Below are 15,301 nucleotides of genomic sequence, written 5' to 3' on the forward strand. Positions count from 1 at the left end.
GACAAAAAAGTATTCGGAAATTGTAAATAAATTATTCATCAATATTTATTTTGTCGCCTTCAAAGTAATCTCCACCTTTTATTAGCATTTTTTGGTATGGCCTTCATCTCCTTCAGCAAGTTTCGTTTTATCCTTCAATCGACTAAAAACGGAGCGGCAATTTCAATTTGGGGGACAAGAAAAAAACACACGGAGCCAAATCTGGTGAATACGCTGGTTGCTTGATGGTATTTTTGGCTTTAAATTCGGTCAGAATCGTAGCTTGATAACGTCTGTCTCTACGGTACAAATTGATGATGCACAAAATCATGAATAACGAAAAAAACAAAGAGCCATCACCTTGATTTTTGAGCGCCTTTAGCGTGGTTTTTTGGTTTCGGCTCGTTTTTTTCCTCAATTCCAATTATTGTTGACTCATTTGCATGTCAAACTCTTAAACCCATGCGAAGATGTCCGAAGAGACCTGTATACGGTACTCTTTGAAAAAATTCGGCGTTGTCGGAACGACTCGAGCAAGAATGAGTTTCATAATATCCATAATATCCACCAAAATCGAACGGACTTGCGAGAGATGTCGAGCTCTCTTGCCATCTCTCTAACACTTGCCAGATGATTTTCAAGCACCATATCCTTCACTGTTTAATAACACTGAGGTGTACCGACTTGAGCAGCTGCTGTAAGCAAACCGGTTGATAGATCGCGCTCATATTTGGCATAGTAATAAATAAATTTTTTTGAAATAACGTACCTCCGGAATTTAAATTACAATTTCGGGGTACTTTATTCTCACAATGTATAGCTCTACCTACATTGATCTGTTGAATCTTTAAACTACCAACCACATCTTACAGTCCCCTTTTCCGACTACAATCTACTATTTATCTATAGAAATATTGAAGACTTTAAGATAACCATTTAACAGATAACAGCGCATAGCCGCACGTCTTGAACGCTTCTGGCAGACGTGTACGAAAAAGCGTTGCTGATAAATGGCTTGAGCTGAAGAAGTTGCAGAAGAACAGTAGCACACAGCAGCAGCAAGCTTCAGCTTCGGCATATAAAGCAATCAGAAAGCCCTCTTCAACCACATTGTGGCCGTGACCCGCGCATTGGCTCGAAAGTGCGGTCTTTTTGTTCGAAGAATCAATATTGTAAAAAACTTTTTATTATTTCTGAAAAATAAAATATATATACATTTAAAAAGCTGTTGTTGAAGAAAGCAAAAATAAATATTTAACGGATATTCAAACTACTGCAATGCGACGCGTCGTTATTTGGCTATTACTAGCCACAGGCTACGCTCTTTTAGAGCATACTGGAGCTGGTAATATTGGTGCCAAACAGATAAGTGAGTGATAGATAGAAATTCGGAGTCAACGGAAAACATGCAAAATATGCAAGAGATAAAATAAAAAAATATGAATTGAAAAAAATTTACGTTAAAAAAAAGATTAAAAATTTAATAACTAAAAACTTTGAAATAATTGTTTTAATTTTTCAAAATTTTTCCTGTAAAACTTTTCTCAATTAATTTTTCAGAAATTAATTAAACATGTCCAAAAAATAATAAAATTATAATGTTTTATATATTTTTCAATAAATTCTACTAAAAATTATACAAAAATAAGAAAAGAAGTTAACTTCGGCCGAAGCAGTGATATCCTTCAGTTTTCATATAAGAACTTATTTTGATCGGACAGTTTGTATGGCAGCTATGTACCTACTTATATATGACACAGTGGCCCGATCCATACAATTTCACCGGAGAATGCAGCGATGATTTGTATAGTAATGCATGCCGCATTTAATGCAAATACTTTGAAAAATAAAAATACAAGGACTAGAATTTGATCAGTCAGTTTGTACGGCAGCTATATGTTTCAGTTGTTCGATAGATGACAAATGAGCAGCTTCTTGATAAAAAAAGGACGAACTTTTTCTTGATCGGGCAATGGAATGTCTGCTTAATCGTCATCGATTGGGGAATCGGGTTCACCATCCTCGACTGTAAGGGAGAGGTTCTCCCTTCATAATTTCAGTATGCTCTGGACATCAGACAATGGATCAGGGTTCTAAAAGAGTATGCTCTGCTCTTGAAATCTTCCTTTAGTTGTCGCAAATCCACGTTTCGTTTTCTAGCAGCTTGCCAAGCTCTTCGTACTCACGAATTTCGGCATCTCTCCTTTTTTTGTCTGCAAATACTTCTCGCTTCCCTCTTCAACTCTCGGTATCTATTCCATCCCGCACGTGTTGTGTTCCCATCCTACCACGTTAAGAGGTAGGCGGTCTGTTCTCTCTTCATTGCGACTCTTCACTCCAATGGTTTCGTTTGCAACTGAACGTAAGGAGCTTGAAATGACGTCCCACAGTTCACTTATACCGAATTCGTGATGAGTGCTCTCAGAGAGCAGGAGTGCAACTCGAGCAAAAAATCGTCCGGCTGTCTGTTGTGATTGCAGCTTCTCGACGTCGAACCTGCCTTGGATTTGTTGACGTGCATTTTTTGCTGCAGAGAGGTGGGCGCGTATTTTCGCTGCAACAAGATAGTGGTCCGAGGTAATGTTAGGATCTCGGAGCGTACGCACGTCTAAAACACTGGAGACGTATCTTCGTCTCTCACAATATAGTCGAACTGGTTGGTGGCTTTTCAATCCATTTGGGGATGTTTCATCATAAAAGCTGAATTTACCGACCGTTGTGCTAAATATGCTTTCTTTGCCCACCTTGACGTTAAAGTTGCCAAGCACGTTTTTGGCATCGTGGCTGTGGCATCTCTCATAGGTGAGCTCCAAGCGCTCATAGAAGACATTTTTGGTCACATTGTCGTTGTCTTCCGCCGGGGCGTGGGCGTAAATCAGCTAAAGTTGAAGAACTTCGCTTTGATCCGGATTATGATCAGACGTTCATCCACTGGGGTGAATGCCAGGACTCAGCGACAGAGTCTCTCTTCCACCACGAATCTCACACCGAATTTGCACTTCTTTATATGGCCACGGTAGTGAATGACCCAAGTACTTACTCGTCTCAGTCCTTGTACCGTCCATCGCAATCTTGGATGGCGGTGATGTCAGCGATTCCCGATTAAGGGACCGGATATTCGACGTGTATGCCCTTAAATTGTAATCCTTAATGCGTTGCCGTGGTCGTAATAAAAAGGGGTGTCTCTCATCCGAGGCTGTTATGTTCTTTTGATTGGGGATGTTGTTTTACGTGGCAGCTTTCAAACACAGCACAACCCTGGGGAGGCATGTTTCGCCTTCTTACTTTAGCTCGCTTTCAAATGGAGGTTTTTTTTTGTGAAAAAATCGTTTCTGACCACTCCCACGAGAATGGCGCTCAGAGAACTTTCCTTATTTGCGTGAACTTCTACACATTACTTCTTCCTCCATTACATTCACATAAATTGACAGTTTGGTGTGTTTTTTTGGTTTGGTGGAATCATCGGTCTGTACTTCCTTCAAATTGACGCGGGTAATACTGTTACTGCCAATGTAGAGCGGTATACATAGATCGATGATAGACTTCTAATGGCCGCAATTGGTATAAGTGGGTCTTGACAACATCTTGCAAGAAAAGTTTGGAGTTTCGGATATTTAAAGAAATTGTGGCATCCAATAAGTTGTAATTTAACAACATTGGACAAGTTCTTCTAGGATTATTTGAAGCCATTGGTCTTTAGCAATAAACCAGACTCTCTTTAAGCATTAGAAGACCGAAGAATACTGAACGTGCTATTTATGACATACGACTTGATTTAGAGGAAAATGTACTCGAAAATTTGGTTCGTCGAATCCGTTTTTGCAAAAGAAGTCGTAGAAACCATTTGAATGATGTTATATTCAGAACTTAATTGTATCGATTGTACTTCACATGAAATAAACATCATTTGCATTTCCCTGACTGATGAAAACAAAGTAAATTTTTTATTTTTTTAAGAAATCATAATACTCTTATTGGAAAACCCTGTATTATATATGTACATATTAAAATATATTATATATTTTTTTTCGCAGTGAACTCCGGAACCCAAATCGCCGGTAGCAATAATGCCGTTACTAGCCTTTTGAATGTGAACCCTCAGGCGGGCGTGGCCGTCAATGCCTTGAATTCGGTAACTCAAACGGGTAGTGGTGCAGCTGGTGCAGGCAGGAATAACATTGGCTCCGGCCAAGTTAGTAAGTTATTTGCAACTTATAAAAATAAATAATTGCTACTACTACAGAGTCTTATTTCCAAAAATTTAGTGAACACCGGCGCCCTCATCAAAGGCAGCGGTAACACAGTCAGCAGTTTGTTGAATGTGAATCCTCAAGTGAATGCCGACGTCAACGCTTTGAATTCCGTTAAGCAACAAGCTACTGCTGGGGCCGGAGGTATTGCTTCGACCGGTAATAATATTGGAGGTAGACAGATACGTAAGTAAAAAACTGAAGAAGTATTACTTTTTTCAACATTTTGTTTAGTCTGAATGAGAATGAGAGTTATTATTTAATCTTATGCTATTTTCAAGACCTCGTATTTCGACTGATAGTTCCAAAGCCTTTAGACTTCTGTTTCGTGGAGTTTGCACCATGTTGAAGATTGTTTTTGGTTTTAGTTTACTTCCAAAGCTCGCAATTCTATCACTGAGCCCCCTTACTGTGCGCTCAGAGCTAGTAAAGGAGTTTCTTCTTTGGATGCCGGGTCATAGTAGAATCGCTGGAAACAGCAAAGTCGATGAGCAAGTCGGAGCGGGTAGCCTTGCCCAGTTCACATCGTAATGGGACCGAGTTGGATCTGTATTGCATTTTTATTATAGCACTGGAAAATGGACCTTGCCTGCGCTTAGCAGGTGGACGTCCCGTCCAAATGTCTGCGAGACCCTTTTGGCCTGACTACAAGATCCTTTTAGTCTGAACTACTTGCCATAGTAAAGTTCGCAAGTTGTCAAAGTTGCACGGAGTAAGATGACAGAGGTTGCAACATCTGGGCAGTCTTATCTTCGACGAATTAGGAGACATAGCCGAAACTGACATTACCCATCTCAATAAATTTGTGATAGGCCCAAAGCGCTTTGTCAATTTGTGAGGGTCTTATAATATATATTATAGGAAATGTAGGTACCACAATGGACAGGCATTTTAAGCTGATGCAGTAAGATCCCTCTTAACCTAACCCCTCTGAAGAAAGATAGCTATTATAATTTTATGTGAAGAATTTTCATATTTTGCCATTTCTGAAGGCTACTGTAAGTTTTAAGAAAATACCTGAGAAACTTTACCACTTTCTCATATAGAAATACCTCCCTTCCGCAAGTAGAAATGGTCCAAATGTTGTCGATTGCTGTGTTAAATCAAAACTTTTTCTGCTTTTTAGAAAACTTCCCCTATAAGCGGTCTTTTGTGGCAATTTTTAAATAAAAGTACTTTCTCGTTTTTCCAGAATCAGCAGGCGCTAGTATTGTTGGTGATGGGAACACAGTTTCGAGTCTCGCCAACGTCAATCCACAAGTTAATGCTGGTGTAAATCTTTTGAACGCTGTTACACAGACTGCATCTGGAGTAGCTGGCGGTGGATTACTAGGCGGAATAGGAGGTGCTGGCAATAATATCGGCGGCAAGCAAGTCAGTAAGTATTTACAGCTCTAAATGATATAAAAAAGAATCTGGGAATGTGCCAAAACTGTTTTCTTTTATTTCCTTGCAGTGGACCAAGGCACCAGTATACTGGGTAGTGGTAATCAAGTCTTTAGTCTGCTAAATGTAAACCCTCAAGTGAACGCCGATGTGAATGCTTTGAATACGGTGAAACAAGAAGTTGTTGGTGGTGGTGCTGGATCTATCGGGTCGGGGCGTAAGTAGACTTATGAAATATATTAATATTAAAAATTTCAAACCTTTAGCGTTTTGTAACGAATTTTATTAAAAAATGTTTCAGAACAAACTGTGACCCATATTGCTCGCGGTTCCGGTAATACAGTTACGAATACTGGCCAGCTCAATCAACAAGTGAGCGCATGCGTAAACTTCATTAATGCGATCTCACAATCCGTTCATACCGCACCAGTTAGTGAAAAGATTGCTGGTCACGCAGTTGGGGCTTCTAATAATATTGGAGGTCAGCAAGTCAGTAAGTATCAAGTTTAAGGGTAACTAAGAAAAAAGTAATAACTGAGAGCGAGATCTGTCTTCAATCTTTTGAACTAGATGATCACAGTAATTATAAAGTCAAGTGTTGAAGTATTAGCCGATTCTCACAATATATAAACTCTTCGATAATAAAACAGACGCCTACTCACTTCTTCTATTAAATTTCAACGTTTTATATTATCTTCAGGTAATTCCGGCGCCAAAATAGTTGGTGACAAAAATGTGGTCTCCAGCTTAATTAATGTGGATCCACAAATCGGTCTTGGTCTAAATCTTTTGAATCAAGTTACACAAACGGTTTCCGGTGTAACAGGCGGCGGTGTTGGTGGTAGTGCTGGCGGAAAAAGTGCTGGTCTTTTGGGCGGTGCAGTTAATAGTGTGGGCGGTGGTGGCAATAATATCGGTGGCAAGCAAGTCAGTAAGTAATATAGTCAACCAAAAAATAGGCAAAATAGTATTGTAATACCTTTTTAAATAAATCCTTTGTAATAATAGTGGATACAGGAGCCAACATAGTGGGTAGTGGCAATCAGGTTTCGAGCTTGTTGAATCTCAATCCACAAGTGAATCTTGATGTAAATGCCTTAAATGACATCCAACAGATAGCGACCGGCTTAACCGGCGGTGCAGACTCGCCGGGACAGTCTGGTAGTGCCAGTCGCTCTGGTGTAGCAACAGGAGTGGCTGGAAACAAAATTGGCGGCACTCAATCACGTAAGTCTTAAAAATGTAAGCGTTCTTACTCACACCAAAAATTTGAAATTTCCATTTCCTTATAGAAACCACAGGCGCTCGCGTAGTCGGCGATGGCAACACTGTTTCGAGTCTCGCGAATGTCAATCCGCAAGTAAATGCTGGTGTAAACCTGCTAAACACAGTTACTCAAACCGTTTCAGGAGCCACAGGTGGAGCAGGTGGTGCTAAAAGTGGTGGACTATTAGGTGGTGTACTGGGTGGACTCGGCGGCGCAACCAACAATATTGGTGGCAAGCAAACTAGTAAGTAAACATTTATTACGGACACTTAATTTAAAATTAATTTGCCCCAACTATTTCCTTTATTTGTAGTGGACACTGGTACCAGTATTGTAGGTAGTGGCAACACGGTTTCCAGCTTACTGAACCTCAATCCCCAAGTGAACGCTGATGTCAATGCCTTAAATGCTGTGCAGCAACAAGCGACTGGTGTGACTGGCGTAACCGGTGGTGTAGTAAAATCTGGGAAACAAGGCGTAGCTGGTCGACCGGTTCTGGTGGCTGGAGGAGCTGGAAATAATATTGGAGCCACTCAACAACGTAAGTAAAAAGGTTTAAGGGTTCGTAAGCGCACCAACAAATTCATAAGTTCATGTTTCTTAATAGAATCCACAGGAGCGCGCATTGTTGGCGACAGGAATACTGTTTCAAGTCTTGCGAATGTCAATCCACAAATTAATGCAGGCGTAAATCTACTTAATACCGTTACGCAGACAGTATCCGGTGCAGCAGGCAGTGGAGGTGCGGGAAAAAGCGGTGGGTTATTAGGTGGCGTACTAGGTGGACTTGGTGGAGCAACCAACAATATTGGTGGCAAACAAATTAGTAAGAGAATTATTTGTGTATAGAAAAATTGATTTTATTGTAAACATTTTATTTCCTTCAGTGGACACTGGTACCAGTATTGTAGGCAGTGGCAATACGGTTTCCAGCTTACTGAACCTCAATCCCCAAGTGAACGCTGATGTCAATGCTTTAAATGCTGTGCAGCAGCAAGCGACTGGTGTGACTGGCGTAACCGGTGGCGCCGCCAAGACAGGTAATCTTGCTGGTGCAAGTCGTCCTGTTGCTGGAGGTGCTGGAAATAATAATATTGGTGGTAGCCAACTCCGTAAGTAAAGAATTCAAACCTACAAACAATTTTATAAACTTCTATTGCCTAATAGAATCCACAGGAGCTCGCATAGTCGGCGATGGCAACACGGTTTCGAGTCTCGCGAATGTCAATCCGCAAGTAAATGCTGGCGTAAATCTGTTAAGCACAGTTACGCAAACCGTTTCTGGAGCCACGGGGGGATCAGGTGGTGGACTTCTAGGAGGTGTTCTTGGTGGAATCGGTGGTGCTACGAACAATGTTGGTGGCAGACAAGTCAGTAAGTATTCAATTACATAACCACCTTGCCTTATTTTGAAAAGATCACTAACCGACTCAACTCTCGGTTATTAGTGGATACAGGCAGTACCATACAAGGAAGTAACAACCAGGTTTTCAGCCTTTTGAATCTTAATCCCCAAGTGAACGCAGATGTTAATGCGCTAAACGCTGTCAGTCAGAAAGCGACTGGTCTGGGAGCTTTTACAGGAGCTGCAGGCGGCGTTAGTCGTGCTACAGGAGCAGGTGGTGCTAAAGCAACAGGATTAGGGCGTGTTGGAAACAATATCGGAGGCAGTCAAGTTCGTAAGTAGTGGAAAGTGAAGTTTGCAGATATACCAAAGTATATCTGATTTGACAGAAATACTGAACACATTTATTTGCTGTAGAATCAACTGGAGCTCGCATAGTCGGCGATGGTAACACTGTTTCGAGTCTCGCGAATGTCAATCCGCAAGTAAATGCTGGTGTAAACCTGCTAAACACAGTTACTCAAACCGTTTCTGGAGCCACGGGTGGTTCGGGTGCTGGTAAAAGCGGTGGACTATTAGGTGGTGTACTGGGTGGACTCGGTGGAACAACCAACAATATTGGTGGCAAGCAAATGAGTAAGAGAATTTTTTGTGTAAAGAAAAATACATTTATGCTAACTGTGTTTTTACTTTTAGTGGACACCGGCACCAGTATTGTAGGCAGTGGCAACACGGTTTCCAGCCTACTGAACCTCAATCCCCAAGTGAACGCTGACGTGAATGCCTTAAATGCTGTTAAACAGCAAGCGACTGGTGTGACGGGCGTAACCGGTGGTGCAGCCAAGGCAGGCAGCGTAAGTCGCCCTACAGTATCCGGGGGTGTTGGAAATAATATTGGCGGCACTCAATCACGTAAGTCACAATGATTTGAGGTAAATAATTATAAAATATTTAAATTTCCTAAATTTCCACTTTCGAACAGAATCGACAGGAGCTCGCATTGTAGGCGATGGCAATACGGTTTCGAGTCTCGCTAATGTGAATCCACAAGTTAATGCTGGCGTAAATCTTCTTAATACTGTTACACAAACCGTTTCTGGAGCCACAGGCAGTAGAGGTGCGAGCAAAAGTAGTGGTCTATTGGGTGGTGTGCTTGGTGGGCTCGGTGGTGGAGCCAATAATATTGGTGGCAGGCAAGCCAGTAAGTGATCGATCCTATAGATTTGTAGAATACTTGCTGTTTACATTTCTCCGTAAATTTCTCCGTAAATTTATCGTACTTTGATGTTTCCAGTGGATACAGGGACTCGCATTGTAGGCGATGGCAATACGGTTTCGAGTCTCGCGAATGTGAATCCACAAGTGAACGCTGATGTGAATCTATTAAACTCGGTTACACAAACAGTTACTGGTGCAAGTGGTGGTGGCGGTTCAGGTGGTGGCTTATTAGGAGGCTTACTCGGCGGCTTGGGCGGTGCGACCAACAATATCGGTGGCAAGCAAGTCAGTAAGTATTCTCACCTAGTATATTGTTATGATGAGTTTTTTCTAATTTTTTCATATTTTAGTGGATGCAGGCACCAGCATACTTGGCAGTGGTAATACCGTTAGCAGCTTACTGAATGTTAATCCACAAGTGAATGCCGATGTCAATGCCTTGAATGTGGTGAATCAGCAAGCCAGTGGCGTAGAAGGCGTCACTGGTGGTGACACCAGTTCTGCAGGTGGTGTGCAACCTGGTAAGTTTATGTTGTAGTTGTTATAGGATTATTTAAATTTTCCCGTCCTTTCAGCAGTAGCAGGCAGACCAGTGCGGCCAGGAAGCGCTGTAGCCGCTGGCAATAATATTGGTGGCAGTCAAACACGTAAGTAAATTTGGACCTGACTTACTTGAAATTACTTTAGATTTTAGTGGCATCACTGGTAAACTTCTCCATTTGCTTTATAGAAAACAGCGGGACCGTGATTCAGGGGTCAGGTAACGAGGTGTTCACCTTGGCCGACGTGGCACCACAACTTGATCTCAACATTGACTTACTCAATGCGGTGACGCAAACCGGTTCTGGAGGTGGAAGCGGCGGCGGTTTACTTGGTGGCTTACTGGGTGGTGGCGGCAGTGGCAGTAATATCGGCAGTAGACAGCAAAGTACGTGTTTTTTTGTTAGAAAAATTAATTATAAACAATAAACTCTCATAATTTTACTCCCACTTAGTCAATGATGCTACCGTTATTCGTGGTGACAACAATAAGGTAAGCACTTTGGCCAAAGTTAAGCCACAAGTGGGTGTGAATTTGCAAGTGCTCAATCAAGTCGAGCAGCTTACCGGTCTTGTAGGCGACATTTTGCAAGATCCATCTAGTGTGACGAATATATTGTTGCCCGGTTCGGATGGTGAAATGGACTGTGGTGAGAACAATATCGGCAATGTGCAGGAGCGTAAGTATTGTTGGCATTATTACAATCGAAGTCAAATGTTCTTAACACTTCTATTATTTAATATTTTTTTAGGCATATCCGGTGCTGATATTGTTGGCAACAATAATGAAGTCTTCACCGGGGTTGACATAAGTCCACAAATTAATGCCGATCTGAATATCTTGAATAGTGTAAGGCAAAGAGTGCATTGCAAGCCGAGAATTAAACCAACCACTCCGCCGCCAACCCTTCCACCAACTTTGCCGCCTACTTTACCTCCTACTCTTCCACCAACTTTGCCGCCAACTTTACCTCCAACACTTCCACCAACTTTGCCGCCAACTTTACCTCCAACTTTACCACTTTACCAACTCTACCCCCAACACTTCCACCGACCTTACCACCAACTCTTCCACCAACTTTGCCTCCAACTTTACCTCCAACACTTCCACCAACTTTGCCGCCAACTTTACCTCCAACTTTACCACCAACTCTTCCACCAACTTTACCACCAACTATTCCACCAACTTTGCCTCCAACTTTGCCTCCAACTCTTCCACCCACTTTGCCTCCCACTTTACCACCAACTCTCCCTCCGACTTTACCTCCTACTCAACCACCGACCTTGCCACCAACATTACCACCATATCCTCCATTGCCGCCATTGCCACCATATCCCATATATCCAGTTTATCCGCCATATCCAGAATATCCCACATATCCACCTACACATTTGCCATACTATGGGCCACATGCACCTAAAGCACCATCGCCAGCTCCAATTCCAATTGCACCACCTCAAGCACCGTCGACTAATTGCTTTGAAATAACCGATTTTGATGTCGACGGCACGAAAGGAAAAACACGTGTAGTATGTGTGCCGAAGCCAGCAGTTTCACCGCAGAATCCTTCACCCCAAATATTAGTCTTACCTCCTGCAGTACCACGCCCAGCGCCAAGAACACGTTGCTATCGTCGGCGTTGCAACAAGTGGAGCACATCGAAAGGTGCTGAGGAGTGTTGTAATGAAAATCATTCTCATCATGCTGCACCAGTTGCTCCAACATCGACTCCAATTCAACATTCGCCACAGCAACCACAGCCATCGGATTACGTGAAATCGGCACAACCTGTGCAGATAAGACTTGATCACTTCTATCCTTAAAATAATGTATCGATAATGTAGACACTCTTTGATAATAAATGATGACTGAAAAAAAGTGGACAGAGTTTACTTAAATTACTGAAAATTGAAAGAGCTTAGGAATATTTTATAGGATTTTATTTGTGCTCCTAGAACAAGTGATAACTTTTGTCACGTTTTCTTAATGAGTTTGAGGTCATTCCTAGAGCGCTGTCAAAATCTTGAAGATTTAAATTGGTAATAGGTGTGATTTTGAATTGCCTTTATGTTCGACTTCTTCAAAGATCTGAGTTTTCAAATGACCTTCGAATAATATAGCCTTTTTTCGTAGTTTAATCTCTAAGATTTCATACATTCTTAAGAATATCGATCATTGCAATGTCTTATTGAAACAGATACTCTTTAACCACAGCTTACTCTTCTCAGTTAATATTTTTTTCAGAAGCTGAAGTTTGCTGGATTCTGTAAGGTAAAATTTCTCACAAAGAGCTTAACTTATACGAATTTTCTGTTCTTGACCTTAAGTTTTCCAGCTGAAACCGAAGCCCGAAAACAAGTTTTAGCCCAACTATTTGATTTTTATAACAGAAACTCATTTTTCGGCCGATGCAAGCATATTAACAAAAACCGGAGTTTGCGGGTTTCTATAAAGAATCGCTTCAGAAACCTTCATCTGACCATCCAGAATGTCACGAAAAAATTGGTTGCGAAAGCATGATTCGTGATTATGAATCTTGACTGCACCAAAAAAATATAAATAAAATACAGAGAAAGTTATCAGTCTTCTGAGAAAATTATTATATTTATATGTTGCTTTCTGGGAGCGAGTCCGGCAGTTGTTCGGAAGCCACTTGTGGAACTAAGAGTTTTGGTCAATGATATTTAGACATACTCAGCAGATAAGAAGTTTTGTTAAACTAAGACACTTATACCGGATTCTATTATAGGTATTAAAGAAAAGGTGTGTCTTTTAAAAAATTAAAAGAAGTTATTATAAAAACCCCATTTATTTACATATATTAATCAGTTAATACTTGAAAACTATACTTTATTGCATAAGAGCGTATTCTTGGCGTCACGTAAGCCTCCATGTGTTTACTTCGGCACGCTCCAATAAAAATTCACGCAGATTGTGAATAAAAACTTATATTTCATTTTATTAAATGTTAATGAAGAAAAATGTTCAACGTAAAACTCCTATAAAATTGATCAAGATGACCTTCATAAATCGACGAAGCGTTTTGAACCGATTACAATTTTTTTACGTGGCTAACGAGAGTTTTGGCTAAGCCTCATGGTTCGCTGAAGGTATGACCGCAGAGTGGTTTCAACCTTAGTCTGGTAAAAGCTGACTAATGTAGCAATGATTACAAGTATGTAAGTAAAACTTTACAATTTTGCGTCTGACTGGATTTTTAGCCTTACACAAGAGATCTCCTGTATTCTAATCTAGGCCTAAAGAACTGGCAGTCGCGAAATGGGCTGATTATCAACCAACGATGCTCAGCGCACGCTAGTTCCAATGCGCCAGTGTAAGAGCAGAGGATGCCACTGGATATCGAATTCGGTCCCACTCCAATGTTAGGGTAAGGGTCACTCAATATGAAGTAGGCTGATGTATCTAGTAATATTAAACATTGTTTGATCAAGTTTGAGCGCAGCTCACCCCTCTGAAAGAAATCGCTCTTCGGAGCAGTAAGTCTACTGCGACTTTAACAAAATAGTCAAAAATAGTCAATAGTCAAAAGCTAAGCTTGTCGAGTGCTCTTTATTGAAGAAAAGGGGGACCAACCTTCCATATTAGCTTCATGAAAAAGCTCAGTGCCTCTCCTCTCCAGCGACTTATCACCGCTCACATATTCCTCGTCTATATATGAGCGGAGAAACAGACCACCGGAGTAGTTTCTGGGGAGCAATGGTTGTCACGGACACAATTAAAGAACGCGAGAATTTCAGCGTGTTGCTGTTTGCAGCCCTTCATATATCCAGTTTCGCTGAGCTTTAGAGCGACCTACGCAACAAAGTACCTGTCGGAAATATTCACGAGTGCACGAGTTTAGAGTAGTGTAGTCGGCAATTTGAAAGCCGCTTTTTGAAAGTTACATAGAGTAAATAGAGTAAAAGAGGGAATGTAAGAGAAATCAAATGTGAAACCAAACGTTTTCAGATATAGGAAAAGAGAAAAAAATATATAAAAATACAATGTGCGAAGAAGGTTATTAAACTTTGTTTGAGATAATCTATTTAGCAAAGAAAGCGTACATAGCTATTTCTGAAGAGGTTTTTATCCGAGATCTTCACAGTATTGCGTCTTTCATGATATTTTTTTTTGTGTTGGTGTTATCTACCTAGAAACGTTTAGAGTTAGTAATAAGTTTTTCTATAATTTTAAGTTCTTCTAAGAAGAATACCTGATCTAGGTAATGTACTTGTATATTGAGACTTTGAAGTTGTTTTCGGTATAAAAGGAGACCGTTTATATGCAGCTTCCTACTAAAATAAAAATCTGTTGAAAATGTATAGAAGTAGAATTAGTACAGGTCTTCTTCTGGAGACACTTTCTGATTTCTTTTTTATTATTAGACGTCAAAAACCTGCTTTTTGAAAAAAAGGTGTTACCCGCACGAACAATTTTCAAAAATAAATATCAATTTCATGTTAAACTCTCGATGAAATTAAACTAAAGTCAATGTGTTGTTCCTTTTATACTCTTATTTGCTTTCAATTATTTAATAACGCTTATTATGCTACTATAGACTTTGTAAAATATGCGAAAATACTTTTTCAATAGCACGTTCGCAGCTCACAAATACGCAAATATTTTGAATCGCAAAAAAATAATAACAATAAAACAAGCAACAAACAAACGCGCGATAGCAAATATAAACAATTATTTGAAATTATGAAAATTCAGTTAACAGTTATGCACGCAGTCGAGCGGTGTACACACGTAAGTGACTAAAAAGTATTAGAAGTGAACACTTTTGAAAACGCGCTGATGTTTTCTTTGTGTCGAAATAAAGCTCAAGTGATACTTTTGAACCGAACAAACAAAGCGAGAATTGCTAGGCGGCACGTCTGGCAGATATTTGGTACAGACAAGGTTTTAGTGATAGAAAACATGATTTGGAATACAAAAAATAATCAAAAAGTGTAAACAAAATGATTTTATTATATATAACAAGTCATACCTAGGACTTTTTACAGAGAACGAAATCACAAAATTTCAGTGTCCAACGATCCAGGTTTTCCAATACAATACTTTAAATCACACAATTTTAGTGTTGAAGGAACCAAGTTTTCTAACACAATACTTTAAAGATCTATGACTACAAAAATAATTAGAAATAGTAGCGAAAATGAGATGATAAGTGACATTATAAACTAGTTTATTTTTGGTTCTTCAGAGCATTATGTAGAATTTTTAGTAAAATAAAGGTAGTTCTGCTATATTTGTCGTGTCTGCATGTAGTGAAAATTTCGTGTCGAAGAACAAGACATCCTTAAGACATT

The 15,301-nt window shown here is 40.3% G+C and overlaps 1 protein-coding gene across 5 annotated transcripts; it reads left to right on the forward strand.

The window, feature by feature from the left end:
• Positions 1-1,150: 1,150 nt before the first annotated feature.
• On the forward strand, positions 1,151-11,852 carry LOC126759119 (uncharacterized transmembrane protein DDB_G0289901). 5 transcript variants are annotated; one of them, XM_050473741.1, is made up of 24 exons: positions 1,151-1,348; positions 4,014-4,175; positions 4,245-4,415; positions 5,422-5,607; positions 5,686-5,832; positions 5,917-6,108; positions 6,316-6,546; positions 6,624-6,842; positions 6,908-7,126; positions 7,196-7,423; positions 7,490-7,708; positions 7,770-7,994; positions 8,050-8,256; positions 8,331-8,561; positions 8,645-8,863; positions 8,924-9,139; positions 9,210-9,428; positions 9,522-9,734; positions 9,796-9,966; positions 10,021-10,092; positions 10,176-10,373; positions 10,441-10,665; positions 10,738-10,921; positions 11,104-11,852. In XM_050473741.1, exons 1-24 carry the CDS (start codon positions 1,258-1,260, stop codon positions 11,807-11,809), a joined length of 5,151 nt encoding a protein of 1,716 aa, XP_050329698.1. In that variant the 5' UTR covers positions 1,151-1,257; the 3' UTR covers positions 11,810-11,852. The 5 variants fall into 5 exon arrangements, with proteins under 5 accessions (XP_050329698.1, XP_050329693.1, XP_050329697.1 ...); XM_050473736.1 differs by having other exon boundaries at positions 10,024-10,092; positions 10,738-11,539; XM_050473740.1 differs by lacking the exon at positions 7,196-7,423 and having other exon boundaries at positions 6,908-6,985; positions 7,568-7,708; positions 10,738-11,539.
• Positions 11,853-15,301: the final 3,449 nt, after the last annotated feature.

This window comes from Bactrocera neohumeralis, chromosome 5 (genome assembly GCF_024586455.1).
Source record: "Bactrocera neohumeralis isolate Rockhampton chromosome 5, APGP_CSIRO_Bneo_wtdbg2-racon-allhic-juicebox.fasta_v2, whole genome shotgun sequence".
NCBI classification, from domain to species: domain Eukaryota; kingdom Metazoa; phylum Arthropoda; class Insecta; order Diptera; family Tephritidae; genus Bactrocera; species Bactrocera neohumeralis.

Bases quoted from the DNA above. Each gene is read 5' to 3' on its own strand.
- LOC126759119 (XM_050473741.1), top strand. From the start codon at position 1,258: ATGCGACGCGTCGTTATTTGGCTATTACTAGCCACAGGCTACGCTCTT. The intron at 7,709-7,769 runs GTAAGAGAATTA...TATTTCCTTCAG, and splicing joins TATTGGTGGCAAACAAATTA to TGGACACTGGTACCAGTATT. The intron at 7,995-8,049 runs GTAAGTAAAGAA...ATTGCCTAATAG, and splicing joins TATTGGTGGTAGCCAACTCC to AATCCACAGGAGCTCGCATA.